General features: G+C 34.3%; 1 protein-coding gene across 3 annotated transcripts; it reads right to left on the bottom strand.

The window, feature by feature from the left end:
- Window positions 1–1,182: 1,182 nt before the first annotated feature.
- On the bottom strand, window positions 1,183–24,008 carry LOC120636020 (serine/threonine-protein kinase prp4). 3 transcript variants are annotated; one of them, XM_039907250.1, is made up of 13 exons: window positions 23,773–23,989; window positions 20,559–20,594; window positions 15,364–16,471; window positions 15,023–15,166; window positions 14,406–14,690; window positions 13,623–13,711; window positions 12,405–12,551; window positions 10,047–10,315; window positions 8,939–9,315; window positions 7,947–8,108; window positions 3,503–3,506; window positions 2,490–2,671; window positions 1,183–2,030 (listed from the first exon to the last, which is right to left on the bottom strand). In XM_039907250.1, exons 2-13 carry the CDS (start codon window positions 20,567–20,569, stop codon window positions 1,818–1,820), a joined length of 2,991 nt encoding a protein of 996 aa, XP_039763184.1. In that variant the 5' UTR covers window positions 20,570–20,594; window positions 23,773–23,989; the 3' UTR covers window positions 1,183–1,817. The 3 variants fall into 3 exon arrangements, with proteins under 3 accessions (XP_039763184.1, XP_039763183.1, XP_039763182.1); XM_039907249.1 differs by lacking the exons at window positions 1,183–2,030; window positions 2,490–2,671; window positions 3,503–3,506 and having other exon boundaries at window positions 6,483–8,108; window positions 23,951–24,008; XM_039907248.1 differs by lacking the exons at window positions 1,183–2,030; window positions 2,490–2,671; window positions 3,503–3,506 and having other exon boundaries at window positions 6,483–8,108; window positions 23,823–23,982.
- Window positions 24,009–25,085: the final 1,077 nt, after the last annotated feature.

The raw sequence follows: 25,085 nt of genomic DNA, 5'->3' as shown, positions 1-25,085 counted from the left end.
ATTCCATAGCAGGCAAGCATACTCCAGCTGAGATCTTATTAAGGATCTATATAAGTGCGGATAGGTAGATGGTTTTGAAAAGTCCCTCGTGGAGCGCATCACAAATCCGTACAGACGGTGCGCATTATTCACGATTTTAGTTATGTGGGCATCTAGATGTAACTTAGAATCGAGTAGAATACCAAGATCGCGAATAGAATAGACTTTTAATTATTATTCATTGCATAAGGAGTAAGTAAAATTAGTAATGAGTTGATTTTTAGTAAAGCTTATGACTTTACATTTGGAGATACTGAGATAAAGTTTTTTTTTATACAGTAGGACGTTAAACGATGCAAATCTTCCTGAAGATGGAAGCAGTCCAATACTGTCTTAATTTGTAAAAATATTTTTAAATCGTCGGCGTATAGCACAAAATTTGGTGTGTTTGAAACAGTTTCGTATGTCATTTATAAAAATTATAAATAGTAAAGGCCCTAAAATTGAGCTTTGTGGTACACCGGATGTAACAGAAACACTGTCAGACTTAAAGCCGTTTAAAATCACACGTTGACTCCTTCGTGTGATGTAAGACGCAAACCATCTCAATACATTACCTCGGATACCATTATATGCAATCTTCTGAAGCAGTATCTCGTGGTCTACTTTATCGAACGCTTTGCAGAACTCCGTATAGACGGCGTCGACTTGAATACCCCTGTCTAAGCTTTCGAAAAGGTGAGTGGTAAATAATAATAAGTATGTGTAGACCTGCGTTTGAAAAACCGTGCTGTTCGGGAATAAAGACATGGTGTAAAAGCAGGTATAAGTTGTTATTCATACTATGTATACCATTATATTAGTTCAATTGAATATTACACATGTAAAACACCAGATGCTGTATGGTCACATATAAAATATGACAAATATCTACTATGCATAAAAGATGCTCCAAAAAACCTACTGGGACAAACTGGGTTCAGCTGTTTCTTAATAATGCACTATTCTCTCCAGCCTTTTTGTAAATATAAGTAATTATTAAGTATTCACATTACAGTACAATGAAAGTAAAAAAATTAACAGCTGACATAAGCATATAAAATAAGACAATGTAAGAAAACTAAATAAACAAAAAAAAAAAAAAAGATAATGGTGCTTGCATATTAAAATCAACAATCTCAATAATTAAATAATGGACTTTCTACTGAATGGCAACTAGTACATATTACTGTTCTGACTGTCTACAGGTATATCATTTTTTTATATAAGAATAATTGAAGGACCCTCCAGATTACCTGATGGTAAGAGGTAAACCATCATGTTTAGATAAAGCAACACTGTAGAGCATATAAGACACACATCCTACACAGTACACCACCCTTGGTCCATCAACCGGTGTGTTCGTTTAGACCAAAACCTACTCTCTTCAGATCTAGAAATTACAGCAATACTTCTTGGCCGCAAGAAAAAGCATGGCAGTAGAGCTTCCTCAGAAGAGATCTGTGACAAAAAGCTCTAATACTACTAAAATCAATATTATTTCGTTATTTTAACGTTATTGTTGTTGTCAAAACTAATTAACCTTTCAGTGGAGCAAATTGTGCATTATATAATGAACCAGTTTGTTCCTAATTTGTCCAAACTAATCAAAGGTTTTTATTCCAAACATTCCATATTATGATCAGTTAGAAGTACTAGTCTATGCATGAATCAAGGTTAAAAACTACCACAATAGTTTACTGACTTTTGCCAATTTGTCTCTGAATTTACAATATTAATTTTATTAACAATATGCCCCTATTGACTGACGTGATTATATCTATGAGACAAAAAATAATTTATCTATTATCACTGTCTTCTTTTCTTAATATTTCATTCTTGTTGGAAACATCATCAGTGTCTGAAGAGGCAGCTTTGTGTAGTTCATACAACTGTATCAACTGTTCATCATTCATATATTCTAACATTTCAGGTTCTAGATATTTACCAACAGTTTTCTTCTTAGCTTGATGTAAAGGTTTGGTTTGCTTAGCAAGGTTGATTGCATAATCCTGAAAAATAAAATTAAACTACTACAAAAATTATACAGTGATACAAAATATAAATTTAATTGAAGTTATTCTACATTGTGTAACTGACATGACAATTATTTAAATGTTTTAGACATAGTTACTCTTCTTGGTTTTTAAAACAGTGTTTTAAAAAACAAGAAGAGTAACTTCTAACATACATAATAAGTTCTTTTCTTTTTTATATTTATTAAAAGTAAAGAAAACATTTTAAAGAATTGTCTCCTAAAGACTTCCCCAATTAGTTTCCTTACTTCATTTGTTTTCCATAACAATCAAAATAATCTTAATTTTATTTCATAGCAAACCTGCTCTATTAAGTATAGTGTAAAGTCTAAATAAAGGGCACTACACTTTCACATCGCTTATAATTGTAATCAAAATTTTATAGTAAGTACTTCAGTCTTATACATAGTTACCAGACTACCATAAATGACTTACAGTCCATTCAGTAAGAAATATTTTGGCTTCAACTGGATTACAGTTTTTGTGCCGTTTGAACTCGTCTCTAGCATAGTTGTCTCCCAGTACACGCAACTCTCCTGGCAATGCACGATGGACACGGAAAATTAACTTGTACAGAAGTCGGACTCGTGCAACATGGTCTGATGAAAACATTTCAACTTAAATCTTAATGAGGCAATGGTTATCTGTAAATATTTTAAATTCTGTTGATATATTCTTTACAATAAGTTATTTTATTGGGTTATCTAAGATCTTTAGCCTTTACTTCAGGTCAGCGAACAAAAAAAAATTGTTGCTGCAGGTTATGTCTCTACCTTCGGAAGCACTTGGCGTATAATTGGAAAATAAAATAAATACCTATGTACGCTTCAAGTTTAGTTATTTCTTAAATATTTATTCATGTTTTTCTAAATTTATTTTAAATTTTCCAGAAATACAATCAAGCCAGATTCAAATAACAATAACCACAGACAAAACTCTATTTTGTTTTTTTACTATAGTCGTAAAAATTTAATAGGTCCGTTTTGACATTTATGCAAGACCATAGAATTATGGAGGGTAGAGGTAAGGAGGACCATCTGTGTATATGAAAAAGTGTTGTCAAAATGTATTAACTTAGGATGGCGCCACATTTGCATCAAGGTAACTCTTAAAAGAAGCGCCAAATATAAATAATGTTAGAGTAGGCTTGAAAAATAAACAAGGAAGTAAGGTTATATTTACCACAATATTTTGTACAACGTAAGTTGTTGAAATTCTCAATAATTAACTACTTTAGTCGATAATGACATTAATTTTTTTAACTCTGCATACTTCAATTCATCTACGATTGCTACATTCATACCATACCCTGTGCATCCACCAGCGCCATTGTGGAGGATTTTTGAACTGTTATTTAGCGCATACAACTGGACACTTTTTCAACTTTTCTCCCATATAAGATGACTCTCCTTACCTCTACCCTCCATACATAGAATGTAACTTGGAACAAAACTGAAAGAAACAATAAAATAAAAACAATTACATACAGTGTTTTAAAAAATACGTAATTTTTTTTTGGGACGTTAAATAATATGAAAGAATATATCGCGAGTATTCCCTTTGCGCTTACTTTATAGAAGCATGCAATTTATAATTGTTGCAAAACGTTTCGAAAACAGTTACGTTCTCAGTCTTTTTTTTTTATTCTAGAGTTGTAACCATTTTTTTTACTGAATATCGAAATTAAATATTGTGTAGTAATCTTTACTGCAAAGAATAAGCTTGGTTCTCAAAGCCGCAAATAAAATTTTGAATTGACGACACTGGGTTCTAAATAATGAGTCTGAGTTGATGTATCTGACCAAGCAGCGAATGACTGACGCGTCCCCGCGCGCACTGCGCAGTTTTTCGTTCCCCATCTTGTAAAGTTGACTGTGCGCTCGTTTAAGTTAGATATCTATTGTTTACTGTTGCGTAAACTTTGGCTCTTCTACTTTGGACATTGATTTAAACATAGTGATTTGACTCGATTTTTGTGTTTGTTGTTATATAGTACGAACTCTGTTTCAACATGTTGAAAAGTGGAAGTATAATCAACAGCCAGTCACGCGAATTGATTGTGAAGTTAAAGGAATACTTTGAACGAACGAACACTTTACAATACATAATCATATCAATCAAGTACTGATACAAACTTGAATTGATTTATCGTGAGTATCGAGTACCGAGTCTTATGGTTCCATAACTAGTTACGTCGCGATGACAAATGTCAAAACTATGGAGGGTAGAGGTAAGGAGAGTCATCTGTGTATATGAAAAAGTGTCGTCAAAATGTATTAAATTAGGATGGCGCCACATTTGCATCAGGGTAACTCTTAAAAGAAGCGCCAAATATAAATATTGTTAGAGTAGGCTTGAAAAATAAACAAGGAAGTATGGAGATACAAGGAAGTAAGGTTATATTTACCACAATACAATATTTTGTACAACGTAAGTTGTTGAAATTCTCAATAATTAACTACTTTAGTCGATAATGACATTAAATTTTTTAACTCGGCATACTTCAATTCATCTACGATTGCTACATTCATACCATACCGTGTGCATCCACCAGCGCCATTGTGGAGGATTTTTGAACTGTTATTTAGCGCATACACTGGACACTTTTTCAACTTTTCTCCCATATAAGATGACTCTCCTTACCTCTACCCTCCATAGTCAAAACGGGCCTATTACTTTTTACGACTATAGTCTGTGTATCACCCTATATGTACTAAAGAGTACAGGTTATATTCATTTTATACCACAGACTAGAAAGGAAACTCAATGGTAAAGACCATAGAGATATCAGGACAAAAGGTTAGGCTAGAGACTGCCATAATAAGAAATAGAGAGCTAGAGAGTAGGTTCACTAACCTATTAAACTATAGAAAGCTTTACTGTAAAATTCCAACTGAGAACTAAAAATTGTGCCGATTTGAAGCGCTGATACGATACTACAATAGGGATGTAGCGAGTATTCTTTCGATAGTACTAATCGACACTATTTCTGTTAAGATTTCTCAAATATTGAAGCTACGACTTTAATAGGTTTCCACGATCCATCTGATTCTCATCATCAACCATTTTGTTCCAAATATTTTTAAAAGGCTTTCCATACGTACCACTAAATAATTATACCTTAACAACATCCTTTATTGGTGAGTTAGAATGGAAATAGGCAGATGTTTTGAATTTTTTAATAACTTACTTATATAGAGCTTTAATTTTTTATTAAATATTTTATGTTAGTTGTTTTAATTGTTGCTCAAACGGAAATGCTGATAAGTAAAAAGGGTTTAAGGGGTTTGAGGTGATTGGTGTTCATCTGTATTTTATTTAATTTAGTAAAAAAAAATTGTCTTTGTATGTGTTCTCGTAGCTCACTCATGAGTGATATATATTTTATTTGAATTGAATGACACAATACATTTATTTTTAATTTAGCACGAATGAAATCACATCTAGTGGTAAGTGTTGATATAATCTAAGATGAAGTAGACTAACCTGTTCATTTATATGGCAGTTGTATTAAAACCATGCTTCTAATCGGTTTCTACGCAGCATTGTACCGCGCGTAATCGATTGGCGGCTCATCTTTGTTGGTAAGAAGGTAACTAGCTAAGGTCAAAACTACCCACCAGACAAAATGACTAATTAAACTTCTACCTTGTATCTAGATTCGATCCAAGTGATCTTGAAGATCATTTTCAAGAAACTTTGGTGTTTGAGAATTTTTAAAGCTAATTTATATACTAGTTTTTCAGTATTACTAATTAAATAAATAAAATGTAAATTTACTACGACAATACACACATCGCCATCTAGTCCCAAAGTAGCTTGTGTTATGGGTACAAGGATAACTGACGAATAATTTTATGAATAATATACATAAATACTTATAATATACAGATAAACATCCAGACATTTAAAAAAGTTAATGCTCATCACACAAGCATTTTCCAGTCGTGGGAATCGAACTCACGGTCTTTGACTCAGAAAAGTCCACTTCACCAATCGGCCTTCAAATTATACGGATAAGTAATTTTTTGTCATGCCAAATTATTTGGGATAGCATGCTATAAAATAAATAAATTGCCCAATTTACCTACTTGCTTTTTACTTCAATATCCATTTCTGTTAATAATACCATACGTTCTGATCGTCGGAAATCTCACTCAAATCTCATTGGGCCAAAATATCCTTATTTATTCCTTATCCCTTATTCTGCGCGATATCGTACCGGAACGCTTAAATCGCTTTACGGCATGTCTTCGTCGGAAGAGTGGTAACTAGCCACGGCTGAAGTCTCCTACAAGACTAGACCCGAGAAATCCAAATTGGATTTGGGAAAACATAAAAGACAGCTCAACCTAACTGAAGTTGAGTTCAGCCTGAGCGTTTGTTATGTGTGAAAGCCTTTATTTGTACAAAATGAAAATCATGAAATTCGACAAATGATTAAAGAAAAGTTTATTTCGATCCGGCTTCTTAGTGTCTAACACATATAAAAATATTAGCCAACTTGAATAATCCGGCACTATACTCACATAAAAATAGCGAATTTTGTGATAAATCTATTTAAATTAATAATAAACCCAGTAATTATAAAACCATGCAATCATGAGTACTTTAAATAAATATACACACATCAATTCATATCAATAAGAAATAGGAGTACTACAAGTACTAAATGCAAATAGACTTCATAGAGCGCGATAAAAAATATTTCTCCATCAAATTACTTCAATATGAATCTCATTGTCAGCAAAGCTCTAATATAAATTACGCAAATTCAATTGCGTAATTTATACGCGTACGTATAAATTCAAACGCGTACTGGTAAGCGCAGCGTTGGTCGACCCCCAACGAGGTGGACAGACGACATTAAGCGCGTCGCAGGTAGCCGTTGGATCCAAGCGGCTCAGAATCGTGGAACTTGGAACTCCCTACAAAAGACCTATGTCCAGCAGTGGACGTCTATCGGTTGATGTGATGATGATGATGATGATGAAATTCAATTTGTTGACTTATTGTCCGCAAAATAAATTCAAAGAACAATCCTCTAATGGACTGTGAATACTAATCTTATCAGTAAAGAAAATACTCAGCTATGTTCCAATTATAGATAATAATAACTTTTAATTCATTATAATTTTGCTCACACATAACTTGGATTGAGTGCCAAGTTTGGGTGAGACCACCATCAAATATAAATAATATTTTTATTTTCAAAGTATTTTTCACACCACTCGCTCGACAATGCCTTCTTACCTAGAAGGTTAAGTACGTCATTACATTCTAAAGGCTTAGTAGGGTTGTAACGTTGTACTAAAATCTATTACAACCTTGGCCTTAAACTGACTCATAATGTATGACAATGAATTACCATTATGGGAGTTAGAAGTTGCCCATATTCCCCTCGCCTGTCATCAGTATCATAAGCATGGGGCCAGCCAAACAGTTTGTTGGTAGTACAAGTCACGGGTTTTCACTCCGCCTAGTACCCCAGTAGAATTTCAGTAGAACCGAAATTACTGGACTCACCCACCCATAAAGTTATACTTGCACGGCCTCCCACTAAAGCTTGTAAATGGAATATTTACAACAATCGGGAATCCAACCTACATACTAAATCCATTTAGAGAATAATAATAATTAGAAAAAACGTATACCTTCTTGGCATATATATTAAGGATTGAGAAAAAAGATACAGTCTACTAGTACATTCTGTAAAAACTATGTTTCTCATCGACGACATACACTCGTACATTTAACTGATCGTACTATTTTGCACGGACCAGTGTACTTTAAGATTTACAAAAGGACCCGACGTGCCGGATTATCGAGTTGCCCTTACACAGTGAATTAGATTTTTTCCTGGATGAAAGGGTGACCGAGACAATGATTGACAGATGCCCGTTTCGTCGGATCCAGCATCAGCATCCTTTCCAAAAGATTATTGAGTTGACTTATCTTCTTAGCCTCAGGCGCAGGTAGTCGGTGGTGGGACGGTGATAGTTCGGAATGGAGATCGCGCGTAGGCTTTATGCTTGACATTATTACTACTTTTTCCTGCAACAATCATATGGTTTGCTTAAATTAAGCTGAGAATTTGTAAGCTATTTTAATAAAGTGAAGATAATCTTTACGCAAAGACTAAAAGTTTGTTGGTTTTTAAGGAACCGTACCGAAATAGTTAATATAGAACCTTTATGGTCCAAATTTAGTCACAGTTTGCGCTCGTGCGTTACAGTCGTTTATTGCAATAGCCACTAAAGCTATCGTCGTGATTTTTTTAATAGTTGTGTAAATATACAACGTGTGAATGCAAATCGAAAAATTACTTCAGAGGCTTTTGAAGTACATTATTTGCTGTCTCTGGGACTTATCTGTGAAACCAAAACGCTAGTAGTTTTTGAGTGAATCACTGCCATAGTACTAAAACAATTAAGATACAGACACACACACGCACACACAACACACGTAAAATCGAAATCAAGTTACTACTGTCACTTATTTAAAGATACGTGTCGGTCTCTTAACTTAAATAAGGATGTCATACGTAAACACTTGAAATATTTAAATGAGTTTGTATGGAAAATGAATATGCTTTCGATTTATTATTTCTACAGGGTTATACCTTATGAAATATACTTATTCACCCTTTAACAGTTTTTCGTAATTCCGTTACACGTTGTATAGTAGCATTCCAGGATTAAAGGAAAAAAAATCGAAATATGTACTCTATTGCTGTTCATAAATTGAGATTGCGGAAAGAGAGATGAAGCAATAGAGTCCGGCTGGTACCCTTTGGGTATGAACCTTAAAAATTCAACCTACCTTCTGGTTCGTAGTTTTATAAAACAAAACTTATGGATAATATTAGCGTTTGCATTACATACCCTTTCTGTAACTCTGTCCAATTCATGGTATAAGAAATTGCAGTTGCTATCGAAGTGTTGGTCCTTGAAAAGACCCTTCTTGATTATTTTATTCGGTAATTTCCCTTTCAGATCCATAACATACTTTAGCATCTCATTATTGGATTTGCCGCTAAACATAATTTTTCCCGTTGACAGTTCATACACAGTACAAGCTGTGGACCACATGTCGATACCAAAGTCGTATGGCACGCCGAGAATAATTTCTGGAGCTCGGTAAAATCTTGATACGAGGTACGGTGTTATTTCATTTTCAGTAATGTGCGAGGCGGCCCCAAAGTCGCACAACTTCAGCATCAATTTGCTGTCGTTAACCAGAATATTGTCTGGTTTTATATCTGAAATAAAACAGCGAATGTCATTTCATAATAAACAAACGCATAGCAACAACTAGAGGTGCGCCGAGTATTCGTTTGGTGTTCAGAGTTCGGCGTATTCGGCATCTTTTCAAGTAGTTGTATACGGCCAAATTATTCGGTTTTGTTGTCGGTTCAAGCATTTCTCTTAAGTTAATCCCCACTAATATTATAAATGTAAATGTAAGTTTGTTTGTTACGCTTTCATGCAAAAACTACTAAACCGATCATCACGAAACTCTGTACACATATTCCTGAAGGTATTAGAAGTAATATAGGATGCTTTTTATCCCGAAATTAAACTCAGTTCTCTTGGGAGAGGGGACGAAAATGTTTGACGATTTTACACCAGGCCTAGCTATCCTAAATACATACGTGCTGCCACATTTATGAGGCACATGTCTTTCGAAAAACAAAAACAAAAGCGGACAAAGTCGCGGGCAACAGCTAGTATTATCTAGCCCCAAAGTAAGCGTAGCTTGTGGTATGGCTACTAAAATTACTGATGAATATTGTTATGAATAACATACATAAATACTTATAATATATAGATAAACACCCAGACACTGAAAAACATTCATGTTCATCACACAAACATTTTTCAGTTGTGGGAATCGAAACCCACGGCCTTGGACACAGAAATCAGGCAGGCAGGCAGGTCACAATTTTTTGACAACACTCAGACATTAAAACTAAAACTTATTTTTTACTACCTGCATGTAGAATTCCAGTCTTTTTCAACAATTTTAAAGCAAGAAGCATTTGTTGCGTGTAGCTCCTCACAGCTTTGATGTGAATTCCACTGTTTTTCCCATACTTTTTGAGCACTTCCCTTAGGTTCATAGAAAGAGGTTCCATGACCATGCAAAGATGTCGCTTGTGGAAGAAGTGACGGAAGAGACGCAGGCAATGGAACTTGTCATCGGGGTCAGCGTCGTTCAAACGTTTGATGACTTCCAATTCCTTCAATCCAGTTTTATGCCTAAAATAAATATTTTTTATATTCATCATCTCTATTGTTCACTTCAGAGTATTGATGGGGCTGACGCGCTTCTGCAGTGCATCAAAAATGTTTGCAGAGAATCACGTTGATGACTTCTACGCAATCATGAGAAAAAGATCTGCATCAATAATGAGCAGAATGCGTGGAAGCTCCAACAATATTTGGAAAATATTAACCAATAAATGGGAACATCCCTTTATGGAGCACTGGGTTGGTACACACTCACACACCGAGTGCTGAGGGTTGCACCTTAGTTAGGAGATTCCTAATTATTTATAGGTTTGTCCAATTTTAATTTATATTATAATAAATAAGATAATTGTTATTGTTGTAGCTATGGATTTTTATCTGAATTAAACGTTATTATTATTATATTATTATTATTACTTCCTCATTCCCGGCCCACGAAAGGGGAACTAGCAAAGTGCAGATTGGTGAAATAGAATACAAAGAGCGGCCTTATCGCTTAACACCGATCTCGGCCAGGCAACCATAGTGTCAGGAAAATAGAAGAGGAGAACTGAGGAGACTGCAGGTGATACAATTTTTAAATACATGTTCATATACATGTATGTATTTAAAAATTGCACTTACATGTACGATTAACTACATCTCGGGTCTCCTCCTACAATGATAAGGGGTTAAGGCTGTAGTCCACCACGCTGGCCCAGTGCGGATTGGTGGACTATGGTGGCTTAACTAGATACTAATACATAAACTAGTTTACAAATCAACATTGTGCATAATATAATTAATACATATAAAAATAAACTGATGAATATAATTACTTTATCATAGATTAATTTTTTTCTATTAAGAGTCTATTAAGAATATGCTATTAAGAGTCGTGCCTTTTTGGGAACATTAAGGAGAACTCGCAGACATGCAAGTTGCCTCACGATCTTTCCCTTCACCGTCAAATAATTGCTTAATTGCTTCAATATGATAAGATTGTTTAAATAAAACACTCATAACTTCCAATTAGGACACTTGTGTCTTGTGACGGATACAAGGAATTTACATGTGTTTATTATTAGTAATATATTGCTTGATATTGCTTGATGTAAATAGCAATAGTTAAAATAGTAATAGTAACATTACTAATAAAGTTATAGGTTTAAATAAGATTGTTAGTTAATATTAAAATATATTTATAGTACCTACCTGCCTACCTACTACCAATTTTAAACTTCTGATGTATCTACCTAATTATATTGAGGGAATTATATTTATATGGAATATATTGATTGATGTAGTAAGTAGGTGGGAGTTAATTAATTTCTTTAGATGTTACCTTTTGTCGACGGCACGGTGGTGTACGGTAAAATTCGTAAGAATTTATGATTACACCATAATAATTTTAAGTCTACTTGTGAATTTTGGTTAATAAATTTATATATATATATATATATATATGTCACTCAGTGTGGGGATTTAAACAATATTAAATAATATCTATATATATATATATATATATATATATATATATATATATATATATATATATATATAGATATTATTTAAGTAAACACACACACACACAGATAAACAGTGACAAGCGAAGCGTGCAGGTTTTCCCATCAATACAGAGAAGAGTTTTATTTTTTATTTATACGAGATAAGACAAGACAATGGGTAGACCTAATTATCTCGTGGCACGCATATACTTATATATACTATGACAGAAATCGTTCAGAAACATTTATGCTCGAAAGGTAAGCTACAAATGTTATTTTAAATCTTGCAGGAATCCCATGTTTAATCTGTTTGTTGTGGGCTCTTCTTAGACCAGGGCGCGTTTGGAACCCTCGTAGCTTTAGTGTTAAGTTAACGAATGTAGTTATCGGCATCACCTAACATTAGTGGTAACCTGTCATATGAATGAAAGCTTCATAAGTGCCTGTGATAAGGTCTACATGAATTAATTAATATTTGAATTTTGATGCTTCGGAATATTTCGGAAGAAAGTCGCAATATTTAAGAAAAAACTACGATCGCAAAAGGGGCATTATTATCTTTGAGGAATAAACTAAAGCATACAAAAAACTCCTATTAAAAAATAACTCACATGATTTCGTTGTTCCTGATGATCTTGACAGCAACATCTGTGTTCGAGCGAGACTGATCGCGAGCTCTGATCACGTTTGAAAACACTCCTTGGCCTGTGTAACCATACACAGTGTACCGGTTGTCCAAAGTTTCACCGATTCGTACTCTGAAACACAAAAAGTAGGTATGTTTTTAAGCATCGATATTTAACGATTTTTTATTTTTTTTATTACATTTCTTCATTTTACATTTAGGTGGTAGAAATGAAGGTATTTCAAAAGTAATGTTTACATATTTTAAAACGTCCCCTGCCTCGTCTTCCTGTCTGTCTACGCGTGAAATCTACCACATGGATTTTCATACGGTTTTAACTAATTACTATTGCCTCATGCGGAAGGTCTTAGTGTATTTTTATGGTTTTCTGTAAATTGGCTGAAATATAACGATGTTTGTTAAAGATGTCATACCGACTTGGAGCTTTACTGGCGTACGCCGCGAAAATTATTGATGATACATAAAAATAATGTATTACATGTTTAAAGTAATCATTATTATCTAAAAAGAAAGGTCCGCGAGGCTATATATCTCAGCGTTATGGTCAATACAATAACCGCTTTTGTAATAATTTGTCAATCAAACACTCATTATCAATCATTTAGAAGTTATGACGGGTATAGAAATGCCTAAAGCAAGAAAAATGCCGCGGGTCACACGGCCGCGTAAAATATAGTTTCGTAATGGAGCTGGATGCGATAGGTTCTAGGTTCTTTTAAGAAATTAAAACCGGTAATAACTGATTTGGTGCAGACGAATTTGCGCGGGTCAGCCAGTTTAAAGCTAAAATTCATCTGTATGCCTTAAAAAAATAGGCCCCTAAAGTGAAGCACTAAAAATTATTATAAAATGATAATAAATAAATAAAATATTATTTTAAGTCAGTTTAAAGTATTTTTTTGTTATAAACTATTTACTAGTCATAAAGTTGAAGACTTTATTTAAGTATGTTTGTTTAAATGCGCTAATCTGAAGCTACAATCAGTACTTCAAATAATTAATGCTAATTTGATAGCCCAATTATTGAAGAAACTTACAGGCTTTTTAACATAAAGCTACACACTAATGAGTCGCGCAAAGGGCGGGCGTTGCATATCGGTTGGTTGTAGTATTGACGTTTGTATGAGATAAATTGGCTTATCAGAAGTGGTCTTGAAATAAATAAAAAAAAAGAATGACTTACCTATAATAGCCTTCAGCATCGTCCCAGTTATCAGTAAGGGACGGATTTTCTAGAGCATTTTTACGTCGGGGCTTACCAGCACTTGGAGTCTGTAATAAGAAGTAAATAACACTTGTCTTAGAAAGGTGAATTGAATCTCTTGCCCAACTACTTATCTGCAATTTCTATTTATCCAAAACAGCGGTCACACAAATACCTATTTTAATAAACAACTGGGATTAATACAAATAAATATAATAATAATAAATATACTACGACAATACACTCATCGCCATCTAGCCCCAAAGTAAGCGTAGCTTGTGTTTTGAGTACTAAGATAGCTGTTGAATATTTTTATGAATATAATACACATAAATACTTATAATATACAGATAAACACCTAGACACTGAAAAACAATCATGTTTATCACACAAACATTTTCCAGTTGTGGGAATCGAAGATGCGAAGCGCTTCGTACGCGTCCGCGGTATATCTACCATGATGCAGATCCTTACGAAGCCTCGCGGTTCGATAGTAAAAAAGGCGAGGGGGAACTAGATCAAATAGTCCTTGAGCACACACTCCGAAATATATCCTATAGAATATCGAAAGGAAGTAAACCTTGCGACGATGTTCCAAACTCTGGTTTTTTATTGGCATCAAGCTGAAACTTGGCAGAGCCATCCCATAAATGGAAACAGTACTCCATACGATCGAACAAAATACGATATTTTGCAAGCCAATTTTACGAATACATACAAAATTATTTGTTTAAACTTATAAATTCACTATTAATTACTTACATCCACATTGCCGAAATTGTCCTGCTCCGCAAACATATCCCATTCACTGCTTCTCAGAGGTTTGTCCAATTGGACGCCAGATATGGAATCATTCTCAATGTTTTTTATTAGTTCACTGCTCTTTTCGTTTTTTAGTTCGACATTGCTATCGTTTTTTGACTCTAAATTAATATTTTTAACTTCCTTTGGGCTTTGAATTTCTGGAGAGGTAGCTTCTACTTGAATTATGTCAAATGAGCCCTGATTTTTACCTGTTGCGGAATCACTATTGATACATTCCAATCTCTAAAAAAAATCGAAAGATATTTTATATATTATGATACATATCATAAAGATATTTAATTCAGGCCTCAAGAGTTTACTAAAACTAAGAATCAACAAACTGAATACAACATATTGCCGTAATATTAGCCGTAACGGAAGAGACTTTCTCATCAGAGTGACATAGACAATATAAACGAATGTCAATTAAAGTGTGATGGATTTACGAAACTCCATTTACCATTAATTTAATCTGTGTTATAATACAAAATGATAATAAAAATATAATTAAAAATTGCCCCTTATGGCGCCCGCTGCAGTACTATTAACAATTACTACAAATAACAACCAAAGACCTTTAAAAGGAGTTCCCGTTGTTTCCTTCTTTTTTCAATGATTTGTTCCTCGGATTCTTCTTCATCATCAGTGTTAATACATATATCTAACTCTTCATCACTGGAACTGGGCACTATTTGAGCGACTTCATTTGATGTTGTGTTCTGAAACAAACAAATGACACCCTACTAAAGTCTACAAATTAAAACTTATAGTAAGAATGACTCACACACACACCAAAAATAGTGTGTCAGCCTTATTAAAATTAGTTACAGCCTGTTACAAAATAATGCCATATTTTACACTGAAACCGCCTCCGGATCTACTATCCCTCTTACACCAACCTGTCTGCTTTACTTACTTTGTTTCTGTCTCTATTTTCAGATCTAGAATAATTGTCTCGTGAACGAGGTCTGTTCCTATCTCTACTTCGTTCACGTGATCTACGATCGCGATCTCGGTCAGAGTATCTTCGATCCCGACGCGAAATCAGCGATCTTTCTCGGGATCGTCGACTACGCACTGCATCCCTATCACGTCGTCTCAGTTCAGAAGAGCGACGATCTCTATCTCTCTCACGTTCCCTCTCTCGTTTTCTTTCTCGCTCCCGCTCTCTATCACGATCTTTTTCTCGCTCCCTTTCCTTATCACGCTCTTTTTCTCGTTCACGCTCTCTATCTTTCTCTGCCTTTCGACGTTCTCGCTCTTTGCGTTCGCGATACTCCTTTTCTTCAAATCTCTTTTCCATTTCCTTTCTACTTTCTCTATTAATGATTTCTCTTAAATCTTCTTCTTGTCGTCTAGACGACCGCTCCTTGCTATACTTGTATTTTTGTCCTTTTAAATCAAGATCTTTTTTATCTTTCTTAGTTGCAACACTCTTCATTTCATAATCATTAATTTCTTTGTTACTTGATTTTGTACAGACTTTTTCGTCGTCACTTTTATCAGAATAGTAAGCAACTAACCGAGCTTGCAACAGTTCCTTCTGTTTCATCAACTCTTCAAGATCTAAATCGTCTTCCACCGCGAGTTCAGGACTAGCACAATCTTCTTGATAATTTTCTGCTTCAGAGTTGGACGATATAATTTCCAAAGAGTTATCATCTTTCTGTGTATAATCGTTTCTGCTGCTGCTACGCGATTTTGTAACGGTTGCGTTACCATTTTTTGGTTTCGTTTTTGCACTGTCTTTCGATAGAGTGTCTAGTGAAGAATCATTTTTCGCTGGCTTGCTACAGCTTCTTGATTTTTTAATTAATTCTTCTACATCGGAGAGCGATGTTTCACTTTCCAACTTTGGGCTTTTGTATTTTTCCTTTTTTGACTTCTTCTTTTTCTTGTAGGCTTTTTCATCAGAGTCATATGCATCTCTTCTACGTTTTCTATGCTTTTTACTCTTTTTCTTTTTTTTACCGTCTTCATCATGGACATCGCCATTTGCCGATTTATCTACGTCAAGTTTAATTCTGAAACAATATAAATGAGTGTATGGTACTTACAATATTTGATTGAATTATTTTATCTTCCATGCCATTAACAAGATATTGCACAACTCTGTAATGTTATTTGTGAATTAGGTTTTAATATTTACGGAAAAATAGATATGTATCTTTTTCATTACAATCACACCTTGTCTTAACACTAGGTAGGTTTGTAATTTGAATACTAATATCAAGTGAAATTTTTGAGGAAACCATTTTAATGCTAAAAGTATTCCTATTCACTATCTAGGCATACAACCACAATTCAAAGTAATCATTAAAACAAATAGGACCAGTAATCAATTCAATTCTTGTTTATGGCTTTTGTCTGTGCCAACTGGGCACAAGGTACTTCGCCAATGTCTTGTAGATAGGACCAGTAAATAACGTGCGAAAAATATATACTTTCACATGACAGTGACAGATTGTTACTTTAGCAAAACCTAGATAAAACCAACCAATACAAAAATAAATATTCAAATATAGATTATATCGATTAATTAATTGACTGACTAAAATATGACAGACAGGTCGAGCTTGAATGGACGATGAAACTCTTAAGTTGGGATCCCTTAGGATTAAAACCACTTGCATTCTTTCAGCGATGGGTATCCCTATCAACCGCTGCGCCTGTATGCTTAGCCTTCCGAATAATCACATGGCATTCGATGCGCGGTGTGGAGCGCGCTCAACTACTTTGATTTTACCGCTGACCGCTGGGTGACTGATGCAAAGGCTTTATTTCCACGGAAAGAGAATCGAACGAGTCCGTCTTTCTATAGTCGGATAAATTCCACGGTGCCGCGTGACGCGTTACTATGTTCGAAGAGATCTGATTGTTCGACTTCTATGTAGTAATTTGCGTTAATCGTGGGTCAATAATTATGTCAATTAATTATGTCAGATATATAATTGGAATATGAATCTTAATATATATAAATCTCCTGTCACGATGTTTGTCCGCGATGGACTCCTAAACTACTGAACCGATTTTAAATTAAATTGGCACACCGTGAGCAGTCTGGTCCAACTTAAGAGATAGGATAGCTTAGATCTTTAAGTAAAGTCACAATTTTATTTTATTGCAAATTATTTGTCTATAATTAATTGACAGTCACATGTTATATGTATATACAACTATACTCATTTAAGGCTTAGCGATACTGAATACTTTAAAAAAATAATCAAACGCAGACGAAGTCGCGGGCAACAGCTAGTATACAAATAAAAATATATTGATGAACAAGAGCAACGATGGTATATCACGTTTATTATTGAATTTTCGCAAGATACATCTTTGAGGAAAAAGTTCACACTAATGTTCATGTATATTTTCTTTTTACTTCTTTAAATCAATCGATTGACGTCTACTGCTAGATAGCGCTTCAACACATCCCAAAAAAGAGTCTCTGCCGCATATGTCCAGTGACTACCTGCGTCTCTCTTGATGTCTTGTCCACCGAGTGGGAGGTCTACAACACGCCGCTTTTTAGTGCGGGATTGCCAGCACTTTGCTACCCCAACGTTAATTCATCACCAGTGTAATGTGACACCCCCCCCCCCCCCCCATTGCCACACCAGCTTTGCAACTCGTTCAGCTATGGATTTCTGATTTCGTAATGGAAAACTACTCCGAGCGTAGCTCTCTCCACTAGTGACTAGTGCGTCTACTCTACGTTTACTTAAACGTTTTTTTTACCCACGACGCAAAAACGACGGGGCATTATAAGTTTGCAAATCTGTGTCTGTGTGTGTGTATATGTGTGTATGTGTTTGTATATGAGTGTCGGCCTGTGGCATTTTGATTTAGTTGTTTTCGTTTGAAATGTGAATAAGTGTTATTGGCTATGTTTGATGAAAATCAATCCAATATAGACGCGGCTACAAGATGGCGGATTACTCACATATGTTTCACAACAACAATATGGGTATTAAATAAAAGGGCTTGACTAGAAGACACGATATTGAAAGGGAAAAAGAAATAAGGGAATATTTGTGCCGGGGGTTTTTTAATTTCTACTCTACCAACAACCGGTATCATTGGTGTTATTAAATATTGATTTCCTTTTTCTATATATATAAAATATACAATATCTTATCTAAGAATATAATAAACTGACTTTATTTTTGTATCATTACATGAATAAATATCGAAATAAATATCTTATTTAAAATATGATAGGTGCTTTTAATCGTAAGTAACGATTGTAAGGCTAGTTAGATCTCAAGATATCGAGTTATTACGCATCGTATTACCGTGTATAGGCGAGAGCTTCACCCTCCCGCGTCCCATAAACTATCAAGAAGGCCAAGGTTATAGGTATCTAATAGCTATATATACCTACTCGCTGTTTCACTCCCCTGTAGCTTTGCATTAACAGCTAAAAACCATTCAACTTGCTCGCTCACTCACTCACTGACTCATGCACTACTGACAACAATTGGTCCAACAATTAATGTTTTTGTGAATGCCATAGGAATACTTAAAAGTAATGGAGAAAACAGTTTTTTTTATTTCTTAAATGCAAACTAATGAAAATATTATCTAAAAACTTTATCAAGAGAACAAAGACTACCTTATACTAAATCTTAGAAGTTATAGTACTGTTTGAAAAATAACAACAGTATGCAACTATGTTCATTAGGATAATGTACAAAAATTTTAAGCTTATCCCCAAGTCGCCCAATCTCCTTTCCCAGGATTACAAGAAGCCTTTATCTAGTCTATCTCGGAGATAATTGACATCAACATCGGATTTGACTATTTAGTTATTTGGTTAAATAATAATAAAAATAAATGGCAAGATTCAAAGTTAAAAACATCTATACTTATAATAAAACTGGAACAGGAAGATTTCTGAACATTTAATATATTTTGAAAATTTTCACCGGGGGATTCGATACTGAGTCCAAAACATTTTTATTTAATTTTATCTGTCTGTCTGACCGGGCATCACTTGAAAACTACTAAACGGATTTAAATTAAATTTGTTATTCCGGGTCAATATATAGGCTACTTTTTATAAACAATAAGCTGCTCGGGAAATTAGATGAAATTTTTTATCAATTTTACTTCATAGCTCCGTTAAATTTGAACCGATTTTAATAATTCTTTTTTTATTTGAAAGTGTGTACTATCAAGCATGTATTGAGTAGTTTTAATGAAGATCTGATAAATATTGTCGGAGATAAAGGACATAATTCTTCGCAGATAACAGTGAGCCGCAAGGCATATTATGTGACAACGATCGAATGCATTTGTACCATCCTACTAATATTATAAATGCGAAAGTTTGTGAGAATGGATGTATGGGTGGATGTTTGTTACGCTTTAACGCTACAACGAATGAACCGATTTGTCGGAAATTTGGCAGAGACATACAATAAAGTCTGGAATAGCTCAAAGGCTTATTTTTATCCCGGAAAATCAAACAGCTCCTACAGGATGGCATAGCTATTTTCCGCATTTGTCTTTCAAAATCCGCGCCACGGAGTTTTAGATTGACGTAGTTTTTTGGATAGGCATAGTTGAGGATTTGAAAAGTGAAATCCTATCATGATATTTATCCTTATTCAAATAAATAGTTTTATAATTAAAATTGATGATTCATCTGGAAATTCCTCTTTAAATTATTCAAATTCGACCTATTGTTTAGAAGTTACGACGGTTGTTTAGAAATATTAAAAGCAAGAAAAATGCCGAGGGCCGCACAGCCGCGTATTATATAGTTTGGAAAATAACTGGACTCGGTAGGTGGTGCTGCAATTAGTTTCTTGGTTTATTTAAGATATTAAAACCGATAATAAGTAATAACCGATTTGATGCAGACGAAGATGCGCGTGGCAGCTAGTATTACATTCAACCATTCCAAATCTGAAGTCTATAGCATTAAAAGTGACTTTTAAATCATAAGGAATTTTTCAAAAGATCGCTAACAAAATTGGGCACAACCAGGATTGAACTTTAACCTAGGGTTTATTGACATAATCAATATGCCTTCAGTGTTACACTAGAACAATCATTAGTGTTCAGTATGTTTAAAAGCTAAGTGTATAAATGTTGAATACTTACTCGTCCCCCATGTTCCGCAAAAGATGACTGCAAAATCTGGAAAATTTCATAAAACAATTATTTAATAAGTTTAGCCCCAAGCTACTGGTAGGTAACTACCATCTTGAAAGCAGTATTATTTTAAATATCAAGTTTATATGATTAACATTAACATCCTAATAAAGAATAAAATTTTGAAACAAAACATGAACAATATATCAAGAATATATTCTTCATGTGATGGTAGTGTCTTCCTTGTAACTTAATTTAATTAGGTATGCCTAGTAAGTACGGCTATGTACAAATTGGTTAAACAATCAATCTCTGCATGATCATAAATTAATTGATAGAAATAACATCTATAGATAGTAGATAGGTACTTATAAAAATATTGTCGACCAAAGAAAAGGTTTTTAAATGAAAATAATTTCTAAGTCACTCTGTTTGCCTAACACAATTATTTGGATTTCAGAGGTATGTGTGCCAAAGTGATTATGTACGATTGCTAATTGATTAATAATATAAATTGTTATTTTATTCTACTCTTGACTTGACTTAGGATTATATCCCTGAAGAGTTTGTTTATATGTTTGAACAAACCACTCTCAGGAACTAGCAGTCCAATTAAATACAACTTTTTCAAGAATGATGATGATCTTGTTAAATCTACAGATACATAGCAGAATAATATATAAATTTATCAATCTAGGATAATTTCAAATATTTTGCAATGAGTATTTTGTCATAAATTTTCAAATGTATAAAATGTGCAATGTATAAAAGAAACAACAACCAAGTAACAAGAAAAGTAGCAAGTTTGACCTACGATGGATTAGATTAGGCAAAAGTTGCATGTCCTAATAGTGCATGTATTTTGTAAAAATTACACTTCGAAGTGACTAAAGCCTGGTTTTTCAAAAAACGTGTACTCTCAGACTGAGCTCCCTCAAATAACTGGTCGGACACAACAAATCAGTATCCAATAAGAATGATAATGACTTAGGTGTGGTTCCATTTATTTATGTATTTTTGTATTTTGGATGGATTATGGAATTTATTTTGAATTTTAAAAGCTCACACCACCTATTTTAAGAAATTAAGCACAGTCAAGGAATGAAAAGGTTCTTCACCTTAGTGTCGGTTTTGGCTTGCACTAGTACTCCAGTCTATTATGCCAACTTACCAGTGCAAGACAGTGCTACTAACATTTAAATAAATATGACATTTGCTGTTGAATAAGGTTTTGCTTGTTTTTTCTATCCCATCAATGCAATGTTACAAAATTTATTAAAACAACAATAAAATTACAACTATAGAATAACAAGCAAAAGTTCATGAAAACTACAAATAAGTCTGATGACATTCATTTTTAGTAACAGGTATAACCATCATCATTTACACATTGTAACCTATTTCTCATGGAACTTACTATTAGAGAGCACAGATTCGTGCCTCTAGTGTCTTCCCAAATAATCCGGCAATGGTTTTCTAAAGCCTCTTTGGTCCTTTCGTTTCTATATTCCCATTTCTGTACCCTTGAACCCTATAAGTTTTCTATTGGGTATAAATCTGCAGATCTTGCCAGCCAGGGTATTACCACTATATTGCTATGACTGTTGAACCTTTTATTCACAATAAGGGCAGTGTGCGTGCGCATTGTCCTGGACATATCTGTGCTCGGGAACCTCAGCAGGTGGATACACGGTACAAACACTTGGTAGCATACTGTCTTCTAAAACTGACAGATTGTGTGTTGTGTTTGCCCTTGAAGGAAGAAGAACAACTCCTCCATCGTCTGACGTTCACCCCCAAATATTGGTTTAGTTGTATCCAGAACTAAAATTTCGCACTACATAGTGCCAAATTGGTGTTCCATATATCTCCCATGTTTTGAATTTGAATTTTGAATTTTACTAACCAGTTAAACATAATTTTCTCTAACTCGAGTCTATTCTGTAACATAGTTTCAAATAGAAATATGAACTCACAATATGTTAAAGAAATTAATTTGAAAATTTTTGAACCTTTTCATTCTGTGACTGTACACGCAAAATATGATAAATTTACAAACACTCATTAACAAGCATTTAAATAATCAATAATGCCATTTTTAGCACTGAAATCACTGCACTATCTACTAAACCTAGGTAATAAATGGTCAAGGTTATTTATGAACAATGCACAGGGTACCGAGGAATAGGCCCAACAGTTCTGATTTAGAAGTTTTATTATGCCACTCTAACCACTTTATGAAAACTTACTTAAAAACCATAACAGATCATGTTTTCTTAATTTGTGCATACACCAAGACTACTTGGGCACACCTGACCACCTGTCCGATGATAATCTATCCAATAGTACTTGTATATTGAAAACCGGGCTATAATTAAGTCTGGCCAGTTAAAATGGTATTATTAGATTTCAATGTTCATCATCATTATCAACTAACTATGGGCCCAATACAGGACATCCATCTACTCTCAGAATGAGAAGGGCTTAAGCTGTTATAGTCCACCATGATGGCCCAGTGTGGATTGGTGGCCTTCACACACCTTTACCTCAACCCATTATGGGCCCACAACAGGGCACTAGAAGGAAGGTTTGGGAAGGTAATATAAAATCATAATACCTAACAATTTATGGCCCAATATTATTGGACATCTATTGTCAATCCAACGTTGTGGTACAACAGTACTTGGAGTCAAAATTAACACAATCAAAAATCAAAAGACTGAATCAAACAACAATTTAAATTTACAGTGTTGATTGGGACATAAATACATAGATTAGCAATATTGATTACTTCATTATTAAATGTGAGTACACTTTAGCTAATTTTGCAGGAAGGTTTAAATACTAAAAAGCCGAAACAAAGAATGGACTGCTGTTCAGTACCATTTTCGTCTACTTTCAACTAGTGCAATAATTGATTATTTTGCCGCCATTTTAATTTGCATAAAACATCATGATGCTTCACACATCACCGCATTGTGCGTTATGACATGGCATAGGAAAAGATTTTTTTCGAAATTGGGTGCAAAATTTACGCAAAGGCACATTTGATAGTAGAATGGCTTTTTGTACCAACAAATAACGATAAACACTTAGTACTGTTCCAAAGACAAAAATAGCATATTCAAATACATAAACGATGAAAGCATTTCGTTTTGTTAACTATTTACTAAGATTATTTTATGTAAAAAAGAATGATGATAAAATTTTAGCAGCTTCATACCGTCTTGTAAACACTGGCTGTTGTAACTCCTGTTTTGCAATAAAACTCACCGATGGTCCACCACAAAACGTTATTTTATTAGAGTAGTATTTATTCCGATAGTCTCCGATTCTTTAAAATAGATACAATATGCATAAATTGTAAGAGAAGCAATAATTTAATTTTCTTATGACATTACCGATCAAACCTCCATTGCCAAAGAGTAAATGAGATAGAAGTCAGAACAGTCAACAGACCAAGAAATTAGTAAATACAAACACCGTACTGTCTGGTGGATTAAGAGTGTATTAGTCTTTGGTGCCAGCTCAGATGTATACTTTAACCGGATTGACTTCTAAAATAAAAGAATGCAAAAGTATGGAGGGTAGAGGTAAGGAGAGTCATCTGTGTATATGAAAAAGTGTCGTCAAAATGTATTAAATTAGGATGGCGCCACATTTGCATCAGGGTAACTCTTAAAAGAAGCGCCAAATATAAATATTATTAGAGTAGGCTTGAAAAATAAACAAGGAAGTATGGAGATACAAGGAAGTAAGGTTATATTTACCACAATATTTTGTGCAACGTAAGTTGTTGAACTTCTCAATAATTAACTACTTTAGTCGATAATGACATTAAATTTTTTAACTCGGCATACTTCAATTCATCTACGATTGCTACATTCATACCATACCCTGTGCATCCACCAGCGCCATTGTGGAGGATTTTTGAACTGTTATTTAGCGCATACACTGGACACTTTTTCAACTTTTCTCCCATATAAGATGACTCTCCTTACCTCTACCCTCCATATGCAAAAGAGAAATAGACTCTGTTAATAGGATGAAGATATATATATATATGAAAAATAAGCTGAGTAAGGCCTAGAAACCAGTGAGTGTTATCCCACTCGCACAATTGCTACTACAAAATCCAAGTAGGTTTGAAGTAACGCGTTGATTGTAGATTTCGCGTTGAATGTTCGTGATTTCTTTTCAATTGGTTTGTATCGAGAAGGTATGAGAGGGTAGAGACGTCCGAGAGACTTGTCGGAATTAATTATCGAGACTTTTCTGAAATATTGAATGATAGTGGAGAGCTTGAGATCCCTGTAGAGATCGACGTTGTGTACGAACCAGGGGCACCCAGTAGCATTGCGCATAAGGCAGTTTTGGAAAGTCTGGAGTCCAAGCCCAAAGACGACGCGCTCGCGACGCTTAATCTTCTTTTTCTTTTGATTTGTGGGACATTACGTATCTCACGACACACTTGCGACAATCTTAAATCTTGGAATCTTTTCTGTCATACGTTGCTTTTGCATATAAGAAAAACAA

This window comes from Pararge aegeria, chromosome Z (assembly GCF_905163445.1).
Source record: "Pararge aegeria chromosome Z, ilParAegt1.1, whole genome shotgun sequence".
Taxonomy (NCBI): domain Eukaryota; kingdom Metazoa; phylum Arthropoda; class Insecta; order Lepidoptera; family Nymphalidae; genus Pararge; species Pararge aegeria.
The sequence above is the reverse complement of the archived record's forward strand: the minus strand, read 5'-3'. Positions and strand labels throughout refer to the sequence as shown.